This window comes from Mastacembelus armatus, chromosome 19 (genome assembly GCF_900324485.2).
Source record: "Mastacembelus armatus chromosome 19, fMasArm1.2, whole genome shotgun sequence".
In the NCBI taxonomy this organism is placed as follows: domain Eukaryota; kingdom Metazoa; phylum Chordata; class Actinopteri; order Synbranchiformes; family Mastacembelidae; genus Mastacembelus; species Mastacembelus armatus.
This window is the reverse complement of record NC_046651.1, coordinates 9,155,782-9,173,529: the sequence shown is the minus strand read 5'-3', so window position 1 is coordinate 9,173,529 and position 17,748 is coordinate 9,155,782. Positions and strand designations below refer to the sequence as shown.

Below are 17,748 nucleotides of genomic sequence, written 5' to 3'. Positions count from 1 at the left end.
AATTGGCAGGCAGCCTCTGTGGAAAGATGGAAGTGAAAACATTTAGAAAACGCTAGAAGTTAGAAGTTAGAAAAGATACACACCAAGGTGTGTGTATGTTTGTGTGAGCGTGTATGTGTGAGCATTATGTAAGTTCATTAAAGTGGATTATCGCTGATCATTAAGAGGTGGAAGGACAAATTCCGGTTTGTCTTGGAAATGTACAGTGACAGTATTTAAATGTCGCAAAGAAGAAGCGAGACAGGTGGAGAGTGCAGGTGGGGTGTAAACGCCTGAATCCATATGAAGAGTGATGATGTTGTTGACTAACTGTCGGCCAGATGCCAATCAGTCAATTAACCAATCAATAGTCATCTGGTGAGCGCCTAAGGACACGGGGGAAAATCTCCCAGAAACACTCAAATCAATTACTTTCTGTTTCAGCCACAGGCTCATACAAAGAAAACTGCAAATGCACACATATACACATTTATACATTTATACCCATACATTCTGAAGTCGCTGAAAGAGGAGGGGTCCTTTTTCCACATGTCCAAACTCCCAGGCATCAGATTGTAGTGCCATGGGAAAAAGAAAAATGAGTAAATTCTGTCTTTCCCCTCATTCCTCATCTTTTTTCCTCCTCCTCTTCTCCCTGTCTCTTCCCTAATGGAAAACAACATTCCCTGGCTGCCATCAGCAGCTATAGCCAGCTACACTATAACACCATTAATAGATAGGCCTGGCAGCATATGCAGCCCATGCATTTTTAAATGTGAGTTTTATGACTCTGAGAGTAGGCAGGGGAAGAGAGAGGAAGGAATGTGTGTAATATTTGTTCCTTGAGTGTGACTGCATGAGAGCAAGTCAAAAGATGGTGGATAGAAGCAGAGTTTTGCTCTTGTTTGCATTTCCCTCTTAATTCTAGTTTGTAGTGTTTCATATTCTCTCCTTTTCTTGCTCGCTGGCTTAGAAATGGAAATCACACGTCTGCAAGGCTATTCTGGTTTTTTAAATTTGTACATTTGTAAATCTCACACACACACAACATACAGCAACACAACTTATTTTTCTGTGTGTGTCCTAGAGAGGTCGTAGCATGTTGAGCACAGTGTCTGCCCTGACTCACGAACCTTTGCCTCCACTCCATTGTTTCATATGACAGAGGAACAGAAGTTCTCTGAGTGAGCTCACTGTGCCCACCATACTTCTCCTGTTAACCTGCATGTTATACTGATGGCACCAGTGGTGAGCTGTGCAAATATGCATGCCCCCCCCTTCCTCCTCCAGGGGGAGGAATGGCATGCAGTGTGAAACATAGTTTGCTCAGGGGTGTTTGTTACAGCAGTGAGCAGCAGTGCTTTGTGATGCCGTGGCATGATGTGTGTCCACACTGGTCAGCTGATGATCACACACTGCCACACCAGGTTCTGTGCAAATTTCATCCCACATTGACATGTGGGTACAAACATTACTGACGTCTGAGCTCCTTCAGTCTGCTGAGACTGGTTTATTTTCTCCTGTCGCTGACATGTTTTTTGTTTACCTAAGGGCACTGGTGCACCTGTTATTCAACAGTACTGAAACTACACATTCTTAACACTAAGTGACTTCATGAGTGTTTAAAACGCATTTTTAAGTTTTTGTAGTTTAGTGCAGAACAAATTATTGTTGTTGTTGGTTATGTTAAGTTAATTAAAGCTTTCATCCACCAATGCACACAAACACTGTATTTTGACTGCTTACCTGGAAAAACGTTGTGATGCTAGATGACGTTAAGGCCGTGCAGAAACAAATAGGTCACACACGTGTCTGACCATGGCCTGTTTAGAGTTCCTGCTTTGGTAATGTGGTATGAGCTGAGTAATCGCTCGTCAAATCTTATACAATGGAGCATTTTCTTACTGTCACTGTCAGTGTGAAGCCCTATGAATATGCAGATAATACACACAGTTCCCAGCACATTCCAGGAGATCATTCAAGTAATTGTATTTAGCCGTGTGTAAACAAGACGCTAACAAGCCCTTTGGAAATACAGTGACATTTAAACCTGTGAGTCACACTAGCTTTTTGTTTCACACACACACACACACTTCCACAATAGTGACTGCAGCACACTCAGATTAATGTGTAAACACACTCATATGTGCACACACTGCTGCACGGAGTAGTTGTCCCACATATGCACAGATTTGCCGTCTTTCTCTTAAAGGCAGTGCCGTTTGTTATATATTTAAAAATGGTGGTATTGTGAGTACGGCTATAGGGAGGAACCAGAGACTGTCCGTTTTGAGAGGGTACACCCACTATGAGGGTCAGATCTTATTTGATCCTACAGTGGGCGAGTGGCGACATAAACAGGAAGGGGCCCTGGGCTTTAGTGCGTCATTCGCTCTCGTGTCATTGGATCTTCTGTATTGAAATGTGCTCAAGTGTTTTGCATAACATTGTTAGCCTGATATCCTGGTTAGGTGCACAGAGGTGACATGGCCTTCTAGGCAAGCGCGCACACACACACACACACACACACACACACACACACACAGACAGTTGATAAGTGTGTGTTGATTGGAGGAAAAATGAAACATCCTCTTGAGTCATCTGTGTTTATGTTTCTTTATGAGAATAGGGAGTGGTGTAGATTTCTTATTAAATGAGCATGCACCTATATGTGCATATGGAATATGACAGCTTAAGTGTTTTGGCTGTAAATATATGTGTGTGTGCGTGCAAGAGTGTGTGTCAACGGATGAGGGGTGAGCAGTCTGTTGAAGGCCTGCTCAAAAATGTGGACCCAATTTGTGCAATGGCTCTCCTGCTAACTGGAACAGGGTTGGAGGTGGACTGAAGGAGCCACCTCACTTCCACATACACACACATACACGAGCACACATGGAGACACACACACATAACCTGATTCATGTGCTTACGTATGGGTTTGGCTCCCTATCTGTGTACAACACAGTGCATTATTGTTACCAGCTAGTAGAGAAGTGGAAGTGGCCTCTCTACCTTTAATGATTACTAATTCAATCTTCCATTTGCAAATGTCCTCTGGTTCCTTTTACTCTTAATGGGATTTAGCTAATTTTATCCAAATTGACATAAACATTATTCACAGTGAGCATTGTCCTTCATTTGTGTAAAGGACTGCTACAGTTTTTCAACACAAACTGTGTGGGGATGAGTTCAGCCTTGCTTGACAATTCAGATAATTGGCCAAGAGTAAACAGTGTGTGTCTGCATTCAGGACTAAGGTCCATTATTGTAGTTTACTGCTATGGGAAGAAGCTTTTTACGTTTCAGCATTAAAAACATTATTTTAGTAGGCAGTATTTAAGTTTTTTAAACAAAAAGGTGATTAACTCTGTATTAGTGAATTTGTGAATATTTGCCAGTTTTCTTATCCCACTAGGATTACATATGTTATTATATGTTTAATAGTTTGATTTAAATGGCCAAATAATCAAAAATGTTAATCACGTCTTTTTATTGTGATCCTGTAAATCACACATAATGTGATCCCTGGGGTTTCTGTTTCTAAATTTAAAATGGGGCGAGTGAAAGAGCTGAGGGAACAAGGGATTGGCCCAGAGGGCCGGTGAGACTGGACTGTGCGAGTGGAAGTAGTGTGTTAAGGATGGGAAAGAATAACATGCACTGCAGACCCCAGACCGCAGGAGGCATGACTCCCTCACCATGAGAAAACCTCAGGACATTCGGCTTCATCTTCTGTTTGCTCTCTCTTTGGTCTTTGTGTTGTCTGCCTGCACTTTCTGCATGTGCTGTCCTCCCCTTCCGTAGATGTGGTGTTGCCATATCGCCTTCCCTACTGGATTGTTTCCTTTGAAGTTTTTTACCACCTCCTCTCCCGGCACGTTTCTCTGGCTCTATCTCTATTGCTCACTTCCTCTGTCCTCCAATCCGGAGCAGCCTTTAACTCAGTGTCAGCGATGGCCTCCCTCACTTGGCTCAGTTCCCTCTTTTCTTCCCAGGCTTCTCCCTCTTTACCACTCTGCTCTCTTCATATTTCATATTAAGCAATCCTTTCCGTGGAGCCAGCTGTGTAAACAACAGGGACCGGCCCGTGATGTTTTTTCAGAACGAGAGAAAAATGCCCGAAAAGCCTGAACACAAGAACATCGCACACCGTCCGCGTCTATGATCTATAACCCTTTGTCTTTCCAACCTCCATTGAGCACGACTGGGACTTTCTGCACAGTGTTGGCTTTTATGTGTGTGTGTGTGTGTGTGTGTGTGTGTGTGTGTGTGTGTGTGTGTGTGTGTGTGTGTGTGCGTGCGTGTGTGTGTGTGTGTGTGTGTGTGTGTGTGTGTGTGTGTGTGTGTGTGTGAGCCTGAGTGTGAAGTGTAAGGAGCTATGTGTTTATGCGGGTGTGGGAGCTTTCCTGTTACCAAAACCCCCAGCAAGTATTGGCTGAGCTGAATAGCTACAGTGAATAGCTTGAATGCAAACACACCACATGTCAAGCACTGCAGTTTTGATACCAGCTGCATTTTTCCTGGAAATAATTTGGTTTGCCTAATGTGGAATCGTTACAAGAACTCCCCCATACTTCCCCAACTGGCCATTCTTAAGTTTGTACACTGACAAATAGAAAGCTGGGTCACATAGCTGACCCATATTTAGCAAAGGCACTGATGCATACTCTTAATCCACACTATCTATAGGTCTATAATCTGTCTACCTATTCTGTCGGCGGCCTGTGTTTATACTGACATTCCCAGAAGCTGCTAGCGTTCCTGGGATTTAGCACTTTACTTTTTATTTAAAGGACAGGATGGCAGGTAATTTTGTTTTGGTTGACACAGTTATCCAGTATGTGGCTTTGCATCTAGATAGATAGATAGATAGATAGATACTTTATTCATCCCCCATGGGGAAAATTGAGATTGTCCTGCAGCTCTTATATTAAGTTTAAAATAGAAATTTCACTATAAAATATGAAATATAATTAACAGATAAAGACACTCAGTTAATAGCATATAACATAAGTAGCATAATCTGACAGGTTTTTAGGCTGTGTATGTGTGTTTATGGGTCTGCATGCATGCAGGTGGGCAGATGGTCCAGTTCTGCATGGACAGCCACAGTAGTGCTCATTTAACGGAGAGCACGCCATCATCTTACCCTTGACACGCACATACACGCACACACCTCATCTCTGGGTTTATTTTTTGCAGGTGCATTGCTTGGTGGCATTTGAGATAATTAAAGGTTGACCTTTCTGAGGTGAGGAAGAAATGTCACCAAGCCCCCTTTACTGACAAGTGGATTCACTCCACAGGGGGCCTTGGCAAAACGGCAGAGGATTCTCACTGCCCTAGATGTGCACTTAGCACCCTTTAGCCTTCTCATGCCACACTTTTTAGCTGTCATCAAGCAGTAGCTGCAAACTCCAGCCCTGTCTATTCACAGTGCCACAGCCTACTATGATTATGACTATCTCAGCTCTGCAAGTGGAAGTATTGCTGGGGAGTTGCGTAGTTGGGAGGAGTACTTGGCTTTCGTTCACCTAAAAGTAGAAGAGCTGAAGACTACATGGATATATGTAATCTCTGTTGCATAATAATCCTGCAGCAAAAAAGTGAAGTGTTGGGAAACAGTTGCTTCTGGATATTCCTTAATTATCTGCTAGAGTGGATGAGTTACAGCGTAGTGGCAATTTGGCTTGCTGGTTTAAATTTGTTCATTTGACAAACTTCAGTGCAGTTCAAGTCTTCAAGGAACCAAAAGTTTGGACCTGACCCAAGATGGATCTGTGAGTAATCTAAGCCAAACGCTGAGTGCTTATATTAATTTTCAAAAAAGACAGACCTCAAGGGGGACTTGAGAATATCCAGACCCGACCTGAGTAGACCTGAGAATATGTTTTGAGAACTCATGTAAAGTTATAAAAAAGTAAAATTATTTTTGTTCATTCCTTCTAATAACTGAAGGTTAGATTTCCATCATCTGTTGTCAATTGAGGAATCAATAGAAAAACAAAACTCCAACCATGAACCAGTTGTGAAAGTGCTCACCCATCCACCCCCCCCACCCGCTTTGGTTTGGCCAGGTCTTTTTTTTAACTCCCTGCATATGTGGTCTCATCTTTATGCAAAAGCCATTCCATCAGAGCTGGTAATGTACAGTAAATACAGTGTTCTGTAAGACACTCCCTCAGGGCACAAAAAGGACATGCAAATGTGATTTAGAACACGACTGGGCCACACATTAATAAGCACACACAGGCTATATGCATGAGCACACACCACCCACTGACTGACGCAGAAACTTGATATATACGCACTTCCTTTTCTCCCACATATACATCACTGTACATGCACACACATTCTCTCCAATGTGCAATATAGACACAATCAGCTGAGCACATTCGTTCCTACTGTGTCCTGTCTCACTTAAGACGAATTTGTCCACCTATGCCACTCTGTGCTGCTAAAAACATCCACTCCTGGCCAGCGGCCTGTAGCCTTCCCCGTGGAGAGGGCTTTGTACAAAGACAATTACGAGCTTAAGTGTATATTAAGGCGGCATGTCAGTCATTGGAAACAGCAGGTGCAACACATTGACCATATGTAAGTGACGTACCTTCAGCAGAGAAACAACATTCCTAAAGTAGCAGGTATCATAGTACAATTTACCCAGTACTGTTTATTTGCTCCAATATACAGTACCTCATGCTGGTGTAACCTGAACTACATCAGACTAAGGGCTATACTGCTCAGTTCATTGTACTCCATAGAGTTACACTTCTGTATTGTATAGTGCAGCTACAATGCACTAAAAAATCATATCTGTGTGTGTGTGTGTGTGTGTGTTTATTGTCATATCACAGTTGCGCTTGTTGTGTTTTTTTTTTTCCTGCTTCTTGACAACAGTTGGCATTTCTTTTTACTTTCTGTCACTGACCTTTCTGAACTGTGCATGTGTAGGCAATTGAGGACGTACGTTTGTGTACATGTCTGTCTGTTTATGCACACACCAGTGTCTGTATGTCATGCGTCGCATTTGCCTTCCCCCGTGGCTGTGTTTGCTGTGTTGTCCGCCCGACCACCCCGACCTCATGCTGCCATTTGCTGCTATTTCTGATTATTAATTCAGTGTTTGCTGTCACAACCAATTACACTCTGTCGTGCCCTGCGACTTCTGACCCTTCTTGTCCCTGCCTGTTACATGCCAAACACAGAGTTAAGACCAAATGACCCAGACTGTGTTTTTCCTTCGACTGTAAGTGATGCCATACATTCACTTAGGAGCTGTCCTCCATATAGCACCTTGCCTGTGTACTATGAGTATGGTACAAATAGAAGCTCTTTGAAAAGATGTACATTAAGGGCCTTATTTAAGGCATCAGGGTCCATGCCCACGTCTAAAGGCTGCACTATTGAATTACTCTGTAATCCTCGGCGTCTGTGCTCTATCCCTGCATTCTTGATACTACAGTAGTCAGCCACATAGCTGTGTGTAAGTGTGTGAGTTAATTTTATGGCTGTTCGCCTTCCATGTTTTATCATCTTCAGTGTTTGTACTTATGGATGCTGATGTGAGACGTGTCTTGTTGTCCTTGACACTACTTTAGCACATCTATACCACAATGAAGACCAACAACCTTACACCACTTTGAACACAGCTGCTCCCCTTTCCTCTTCTCCATATCAGTGACCTTGTGTGTCAGCTGTATCATACAGAACACATACATCATGGAGCAGGAGGCACCCACTGAGAGATTTGAACGCACCCCGGCAGAGGAATGGAAGAGAGATTAGGGTGTGTGCGTGCATGCAAAAGTTGTGTGCATGAGAAGATAAGGAGTAACAGACAGTCTCGTTTTGTTTACATTTGTATGCATTGAATATATATGCTCATATAAACACATACTGCATCTGCAGCTGTAAATATTGTATGTTTACAGTAGTGTACATTTCAAGCTATGCAATCCAGTGTAGGATCATAGCACACAGCAGTTTGTGAGGACTGTGATTGGTTGTTGTACATTGATGGGAATGAGTGTGTGGAGTGCACATCCTCAGCTTTACCCAGCATTGGTGCTGCGCATGTCACATCACCTATTCACATCAGATTATATGGACTCTCAGTTTTGTCTTCATTCCTCATTTAGTGCTGCATGTGCGAGCTTCATTTTAATGTGTGTGTGTGTGTGTATGTGTGTGTGTGAGAGAGTATACAGGTGTTCAGTTAAGCCTCTGTTGTGGCTTGTGAGTGGGTGCATCTGTGTGTGTGGGTGTGTGTATGCATGGATAAGTGCAAAGGACTTCTGATTGTGTAATGTGTTTGAAACGCTTCAGCTGCAATAATCAGACTTTGTTTACATGCATCCGAATGTTTGCCTGCTCTCAGCTGCAGACACTGGGCCTCATTGATGAAATGCAAAGATTTCATTTTAATATATACTGTACATACATTTATATCAAGATTTTTTTTTTGTAGGATTCATTAGTATTAAAAATATTCATAGGCGAGAAAAGAATTAATGGGAGCACTAAACTGCTAAACAAATTCTTATTAGAATTTGCAATTAACAGTCCAAATGTTTGCTGCAGCATAATAAGAGACACTTCTAAGAGCCTAATGTCTCAAAACAACCCTGCCATTCTGCCCTACAGTTGAGAGGCCTTTCTCAGTTTTTAATTTTGAATCACTGGTCATTTGAGTAGAAACTCTGATGGTATTTAGGTCTTACTAGTCTGTTCCTATCCCTCACACAATGTAAGAAAATCTGGTTATGTTGCAGTCATTACAATATCCCTGTCTGTGGTATCAGTAAAAAGAATTAGGTGTGGGTGCACTACAGCAAAGTCCCTGCTAGTGTAAGTGCACGGCAATGTGTGATGTTGCTTATCATTCAGAACAGCCTCTTATGCTGCCCACACTAGACGCTGTAATGATAATGGTGAAGGAAGTGGACCATTTCCAGCCTGTGGGCTCTCCCAGTGTCCCAGTGAGTTGTAGCTCCTCATTGAAAAACCCAGTTCAGTGTCTGTGGCCTCTGGCTGTCGCATTAAAAAATATATGGCTTTACATAGAGTGCATCAAGGCCGTGTTTCATAATGGTAATGGTTCTGTATTACTCTGTATTATAGAAACAGAAATAATATTATTATATGTTCCCTCAACTCTTAACTCTCCTTTGGTTTAATAGGTGGCTGCTAAGGAGAGAGAGGGACTTTGAAAACAAATAAAACTATATTTAACTCCCTTGGGCTTGAAAAAAAAATGCTAGTAAAGCTTTCCCCCTAATATAAGCATAGCCTTCAGCCCACAACCCGTGTCCACCACACACCCCAGTTCACAGGAACAGGGTGACTACAGAGCACTTTGGCAAGGATCAATAAAAATAAGGCAGCTAATAGAAGGGCAAACCAATAAAATCAGCTCTCTACCTGATTAAAAGACAGGTCACCACATTCACTATCTGCACTCTGGGCAATCACCCACCCACACAGATGCACATTCTTATGTGTTTACTTATCGTTACTCATTCCGAAAAGTAATTACTCACTTTTTTTTTTTTACATGTCGGTATATAGTGACTAGCTCAGAACCTCCTTAGAATCGCTGATGACAGCTTTCTGACAGTTACACTAAAGAATGCACTACTGTAATCTAAGACGGTTATGGCGAAATGGTGCTCCTGCAGTGGCAAAAAGTCAATCCACCAAGTGTGCAAGTTAAAAGAAAAACCGACATTCTTGAGAATGTGCAGGTGTCTACTTCATGACTTTAGACATAGGACAGTGACAGGAAAGACGGACAGGAGAGGTGTAATGGATTCTGTGTATCTGTGCCTTTGAATCTTGTTGTAGAGACCCTGTGATTATTTTGAAGTTCTGTATTTACTTATTATTGTTTTATTATTGATTTTGAACCCCTTTAGATAAGTGTTAAAACACCAAATGGGTCTAAATATTTTGTAAGAATGATGTTCATCTTTCCAATATGGTTTCAGACTTGTGGAGTCTGTACTAAAGCTAAATAAAGCTATTTTGCTGGCTCACGGTGGCCAGACACTTCACTGAAACACTTAATGTTGGTTTCTCTTTTAATTTGTCACCTGTGTGTACGTGGCCACCACATCTGCGCCCCTCTCACCTGTCATATCCTGATGCTTTATGGTACGCCATACAAGAGAGAACAGGCGCACACACGTTTGACTTGACCCCTCTCGCTTTACAGGAGTTCATCCATGATGTCTGGGTGTGATTGATGCTCAGGTGCCACATTCCTGAGCAACACTGCTCATGCACAGACACATTGCTCCTGCTTTTTTTGCAGTGCTTCTTAGTTTTACTGCTGTGCATTACCACCAAAAAGTTACACTCATGTTATGACAAGCTGTTTAGAAGAAATAGATTCTGTCCTACTCATGTATATGTTGCTAGTGTACAATTTTATGATAATTGTGTTCTCCGGCTGTTTAGTTATCACTGCCCTTGTGTGAGCTCATGCTTTCTGTGGTGAATGCAGGTCTGTTTGTACATGTCTTGCTCTTAATTTAAAAGTAAACTCTGTAACTGAAATCTCTAGTGGGCCCACAACGGCGCCTTGGGTCTCACCTCTGACTTTTGCAACTGCAGCAATTAGCAAAGTTTTCTTTTGTGTTGCTCTCTTCATTTATGTTTTGGCTTATCGCCCACAGTATTTGTAGACTGTCACTGTTAATGAGTATGTGTATGAGCACACAAAGCTGTGAGGAGACATCACACACCCACTCCTCTCTTTGCAGCTTTAACACTCCATTAGATAATTAAGGCAGATGGGGTGTTTTTGTAACATTTCAGATGAGACATTACCATTAATTAGCGTCAAAAGAAAAGAACTGTTTTGCTCAAGCACATAAGTACAAAGAGAAACGATCTCTTTACCTTGTCACTGAAGCACTAAATGATCCCCTCTTTCTCTCTCTCTCTCTCTCTCCCTCTCTCTCTCTCACTCTCTTTTTATTCATTGGCAGGGGCTGTGTGACTGCAAAGAGGAGGCCCAAAACTGAGGAGACCTTCATTTCGGCATCATGTGATCTGTGCATGTCCTAGGAGTGTGCTACAGTGAATCTGCGCCCTTGAGGAGGCATCACAACCACTATCACCCATATCACCACTATCAGCACTCCTGACTGCAGCCATTAGAGTCACCTGTTCTTGACTCAACTTGCCTCCTGTCTTTTTTCTACTTCATCTTAAAGATAAGGAATGGCCACACTACTTACCAGCCTACCCATCGCCTCTCGCAAATAAGGCCTTTCAGTTTGTTTTGCAATACCGGAGGATCAAGGATCAAGCACTCAACAATCCTCTTTTATACTTCGGCCCTGTGTCTTTTTTCATCTTTGTTTCCTTAGTAGGAGAAGTTTCCAGACCAAGAAGTTTGTTTTTTTTTTGTTACAGACTTCACCTGGTAATCCTTTGGAATATCTACTCATCCAGCACTCCTATGGGGGATTAAATCCTTAAAGGAATCCACACTGACTCCTATTTGGTGCTGTTACATCTTAAGGTGTTTTTTGACTGAGGTCTGTTTGTGACTGGAGGTGGACTTGAGCCATCATGGCTGGGAAAGGCAACCCGGTGCCTGGCCCCCACCTCAACGGCTTCCCCATACCTAACTACTCCTACTTCTTCCCCCACATGTTGGGGAGCCTGTCGCCTCCAGCCCTGCCAGGACTGCCCATCAGTGGGTACAGCACCCCCTCACCAGCCAGTAAGTAAACTCTGACTTTACCCTTTTTGTTAGTTCATGTTCAGCAGTGAAAGGTCTGTACCTGTGTTGTGCTCTGGCTACTGTGCAGGTCAATTTGTTGAGTGGGATTAGAAGATTTACTCCTTTGCATCTGTCCTATTTTACCAGTGCTGTTGTGGAATCAGTTTCATGTATTGCTGCCCTACTGTGCGTGTGTGTGTGTGTGTGTGTGTGTGTGTGTGTGTGTCTGAGCACATTCTTGTGCATGCGAGTCTGCTGGTACAGAGATGCATTCATCTCATCTTTTTTAGATCGTTCCTGTTTGAAAGATGTGTGTGTTGGTAAACAGAGAACAGCACACACATTGCCTCCAGCGCCATCCTTAATTTACAAGCCCACACACATCAGCACACGCACATGGAAATGTCAGCGTAGATCACAAGGAAATGAGGCAGGACAGCCAGAAAGGAGCATTGTTTATTTGGGGAACACAAATTTGGCAAGTCTTCCAAAAATACATCTTGCCAGTGTTATCATTGTAGCTAACCTTCATGCTGCAGTTCCTTTATAAAATCAATCAAACGCTTCCAAACTGACAAGGAAAGTTGCTTATTTAAAGCAAACTGAGAAAAAGAGAGGACTTTTTCATACGGAAATCAAGGCTGTTCCACAGAGTACAGATTTATAAACAAAAATCTGTGATTTTCATTTTAAATCAGCAGTACCACATTATACTGTAGAAATTATTAGTGAAAGTTGATTCATTCATTATAATCATCTGAATTGAACAATTTGTCTTTGGCTAAGTATGTTGGATACAGAAGGAATTTAAAAGAGAGAGATGTTTATTGTGATCTGTTGCCCAGACCAACATGGATTATTTGTTAAGAAGCATGATGGCACAGGGAATAAACTGTCCTTGTGTCCTTATTGTTTTGGGTGTGTTCCGCTCCAGGTTGTTCTGACCACACCATTCGTCACCATCTCATCTGCAAACTTCAGGAGTTTGACAGAGGGGGTCCCCCCAGTGTGGTTGTTGGTATAGAGGGAGAAAAGCAGCGGTGAGAGCACACATCCCTGAGGGGCTCCTGTGTTGACTCTTCAGGTGCTGGATGGGGTTTTCCCCATCTTCACCTGCTGCCTCCAATCTGTCAGAAAGCTGGTTATTCACTTACAGGTGGAGGCTGTCAGGCATGAAACATGTTCATTTGTATTGGAAATACAGATTTCATACATACCTAGTGAGAGATAGATTCAATCTTGCTCTCTAAAATGTAGTGGGGTGGAAGTACAAACTTGCTTTAAAATTCTCTAACAATTCCAGCAACACAGACAAACAAGCAGATAATAAATTAAGTGGAGTACAGTAGAGTTGGTGGTGCAGTCATACAGCCATGCAAACCGTGGCCTCGCTTGCAAAGGTTCAGAGGGGGTCAGTGTATTGACTTTTCTATCTGCTGAAATTTGCATTGGCAGTGGAAGGAAGTGAAGTACAGCTAGTGCCCAGCCCAGTCACTCCCACTTCCCCAATACCCAGTACCCCACCTCACTCACAAAGATTGGATCTCCTGTCAGATTCCTCTTTTTATACTGTTGTAAGTGTGTGTGTGTGTGTGTTTCGTGTTCACTTTCCCGGTCTTTACCACTGAAAGGTTCCTTCCCTTTTGCCTGGACAAACATTTCCTTTCTGTAAACACTGGAGAGCCAGGGACACCGCAGTTTCCTGACAAGCATGAGTGCACACACTCCCTCACACACACAGAAATACACACACTCTTAAACATTAACACAATTTTTGCCCTTCATGCTTTCTCTCTCTTGCTCCCTGTTGCATACAGATAACTGCAGCCATAATTCACCCATGCTCTCTCTCTCTCACACACGCTCCATATGCTCATACACACTATAACACAAACACACACCACCGTAACACTGTCACTCCTTTCTCATCCTGCAATCCCTTCTCTCCGGCCAATCATTGCCCATCTGTCTGTCTACCTCTTGCTCAAACATCACTTTTTCACACAAACACACACACTACAGCAAAGCCAATTTAATGCTGAGTAGAAATGAGAGAAAGAACAAATGAATGAGTGCTGAGTGAGGTGAAGAAACAGTCTGTTGGGAGACCCAGCAATGGTTGTGATAGATTTCAACATTACACATCTTCCAGTGAAGAATAACTGTACCTTTGGGTGGACTTGTGTACCTGTGTTTACATTACATATAGGTGATGTAAACAGGTGATAACACACAACTAGTGTGTAGATTGTAGACATGATTTGCGTTATGGTTTGCAGCTTTTATAGTATGGATTTCTTTTTCTGCTTAACTTTTGTCTTGGTGCATTTTTCCTGCATTGGTGATGTGTTGCATTTACACCCTGACCACCTGATTAAATCTTTATGGTTTCTCTGGTTCATGAGCGCTTATCTTAGTTTTTCTTCTCTGTGTCTGCAGTGTAATCAGGTGTGATGCACTTCTTGATAATGGTGATTAAACCAGGCTTTAATGCTAAACCCACTTACCAAAATACCTTTCACTAGATCTTTGCTTCTGTCTTCTTTTCTTTCTGGGCTCTTTACTCTGTTCACACTTATCCTCCTCCACTGTATTCTCAGAGTTATTCAGCTCTTCTGCCTCTGCCTCCTTTTGCAAACCACAACAGACCAATTATTTTGACCAAGCAGAGCAGAAGGGTTAATCTGGGCCTACAACACACATCCTTGCTCTGCACCTCTCCAGCTCTAGCCTCCTGGGTTATGTCTTCACATCACATTATCTGAAAATCATCAGGTTAGGTTACGCACCACAGTAGATCAGTTGCAGATATTGATATTACATTTATTGCCTGAAGCTTTATTAGTTAACGGAATATTATTACCTTAGATTGATCACGCTTAAACACTCACAAATGTGCACGTTGTTGTATTGAACACCAGCCAGATTTACACATCTCATAGCATGCACTCGTTCCACACACACCCTCACATAGACGTGCACAACTTTCATTAGTATTTTTGATTAAATCCTTGGCGCCACATGCCCGTGTGAATATGGAACTATCTGGCAATAACACCCCAACTATTGATCCCATTATTATCATTAAAACCTTCCGCTGTCTGTCACCAGCTCTAACACCATGCAATAACATTAGCATGGTGTTTTGAGGGCTCATAATGAATGAAGCCAGCTTGCTACCTGCTGCCACGGCAGACTAATTGGCTATTCCCCACAGAGTGCTCTTGTTTCTGCAGCCACAGTAATTGCTTGGTACAGGAGTGTTTTCTTGTGTGGCAAACACACACAAGCACCATCTTCTTTGACTTATTAGAGGGAAACATGGCATTTATGAATGTACTTTTGGCCCCTTAGGAGAAATATGAAAGGGTATTTTCAGACCTCGGGGAAGCTTGTGTGTGTATGCATGTGTGTCACCTATCCCATTAAGCAGCCCGTGGTGGAATGCGCTGACCATGAGTAAATATGGATATGGTAATGTTTGGCAGAGTGTTTATTTGTGTGTGTGTGTGTGTGTGTGTGTGTGTGTGTGTGTGTGTGTGCGGGTTTCTGGACAGACAGGTGGTTCCACTCTGCCCCGGTGGTCTGCAGGAATCATGGGAGTATGTCAGTGTACTCCATGGGTGGCAAACACACACACACACACACACACACACACACACACTGTGACATGAACATACAAAGCTTCAGCACTCAGGATAAGAATAATGACACTCTTGAATGAAACACTCATGATGTGCTGGCCTTTTGGCAGCCCTCCAGAAGTGCAAATGCAAACGTGCACTGCACTGTACTTGAGTGAAACGCTTTCTCCATCAGGCTAGTGGGTATCCACCATTAGCCTAGAAAGTCACACACACACAAACACACACACATAGAGACTCACACCCAGAAACAGGACCTCTGGGGAGATGGCTGTCTCTACTCTGATAGTGAGTTGAGACTTGTCATGACTGCGAGGACGTGGGCTTATTAAACATGGCGTGTAAAACATATCTAGCATAGCACTCACTTACCCCAGCTTAATGACCTTGTTAATTAACTGCAGAGCACTGGGAGGCTGAAAAATGAGCACAAGGACTGTCCTACTCTTAAATGTTCAAAGGAGTAATTGTCTTTGATGCTACTTTGAGATCTTGGGCAAATCACAGTGTGGTTTTATACTTTTTTTTTTGAAACAGATCATATGTAAGTGGATTTCATTTTGATTCATTACTTCAGTAATGGACTGCACAGTTTTCTTGGAACCTTTCTTAATTAATGGCAGCAGAATATAAATGCATTTTAGGCAAATACATTTTAAATAGAGAGCAGGCCAGAGACAGAAGTGGGATCCCTTCAGCAGAAACCATGTCCTGTGTTAGCCAGACAGGGCTCCTGCAACAAAAATCATCACCCTCTCCTCCAGCGCTCAGACCTTCCCTCATAACCTTTCTTCCCTGCCTCTTTGCATCTCTACTCTCCGTGGGCATTAAGTCCTCTTTTCATGCCTGATCCATCCTCTCTTGTCCACTCAGCTTTCTTTCATCAACCCTGACCCCCAGCTCCATCTCTCCTTATCATTCGCTACTATCCTCCTTTCTCCATCTTAGGACTTGACAGAGCTATCATTACCCTGCCACCTATTTACTTGCAGGCTGTTATTTTCCATTTGCTTTGAGGCGACCCGGGGCCAAATCCCTGCCCAGAATACTTGATCCCAGCCACAGGATTTATCCCCAAGTGGCCTGGCAAGTATAGTCCACTCTCCCAGCACCCCTTTTTCCACTCTTTTTTCATTTCTCTCTTTTACTTTCTCCATCTCCTGCTCTCTCATTCTCTCTTTCTTTCTATAGTGCTTTCCCTTCCATGGCTGCTTATGCAAATATGGGCCTTTCTTTTCAAAGAGCTGTCTACCCATAATCCGATGGATGGCTCCATTTTCAGAAATCCACACATACACACACACACACACACACACACACACACACACACACACAGTTATGCACACAGAAAGGCAGAACACACACAGTGTTAGGAGTACAAGGACACATGCTATCTCTCATAAACATTCGCACCAACTGGCAGATGCATGCACACATGCGTACAGACGCACACGCGAACTGACACATGAGCATGCAGAGAAACCCCTCCTCTGCAGCATGGATGTTATATTTTCAGCAGTGAGTGCTTTAAGCTGTCACTGGGCCATAACAACTTCAAAACCAGCAGGCTGTCGCCAGCAGCCATGCGGCACTCAGTTGGGTAAACACTGGCATAATCTAAATCTCTCTGTGATGTGCCAGCGCGAGTATCTTTATTCCTGCTCTTTGCAAAGGCCCCGCAAGGAAGTCAAGACAAGGGTAAAGCGATAAGAACTCCCCCTTTTTTCTTTCTCTATGGCTTTCCTATCCTTTCCTTCAACTCACTCTCACACTGACCCCCTTCTCCTTTCTTTTATCTTTAACACACACACACACACACACACGCATATGTCTTCTTATGCCCTTTTGCAGCACCCATTGCGTACAGCCATAATTCACACGGCTGCATACATTCAAATGTCAATGACTCTCACACAGGCATCATTCCTCTTTGTCCTTTGATAAGCAGTAGGAATGATGGCATCTATAAAATATAGGGCAGTTACCTAATGGAGGTGACGGGGGGGAGGGGGGACAGAGCTGAGGAAAGGATCTGAGAGGTTGTCCATGTCCGTCCTGCACAGCTCGGAGAGTGATTGAATTATCAAGCAGAGCTTTGCTTGTTGTTCAAGGGGGTTTTCAGGGGGGAAAGCCCTTTTCTCAGCGGCTAATGCGCTTTTTCAGCCTAGCACAATGGCTAGCTGTGTTGCGCAAAGGGGGTAAGAGAGCTCAGCTGGGCCAGAGCTTATGGGGCCACCAGCTCTCTCTTGGCAGTTCTCTAAGAGGCCTCTGGCCACACTTAACCTCAAGCCTGTCCGCTAACATTAGCACATAGCCTCCTCAGAGGGGAGAGATAATGCACTTGTGACAGCATTAGCACATTATAGGCCTAAGTGTACCATGTGCTGA

The 17,748-nt window shown here is 43.1% G+C and overlaps 1 protein-coding gene across 1 annotated transcript in view; it reads left to right on the top strand.

Moving 5' to 3' along the window:
- The window catches only part of raraa (retinoic acid receptor, alpha a), a 122,872-nt gene that overhangs the window by 45,196 nt on the left and 59,928 nt on the right, over positions 1–17,748 (top strand). The window contains exon 3 of the mRNA XM_026315945.2: positions 10,974–11,716. Coding sequence (XP_026171730.1) covers positions 11,563–11,716 — 154 coding nt within the window. The 5' untranslated portion in view covers positions 10,974–11,562. The remainder of the gene's footprint in view (positions 1–10,973; positions 11,717–17,748) is intronic.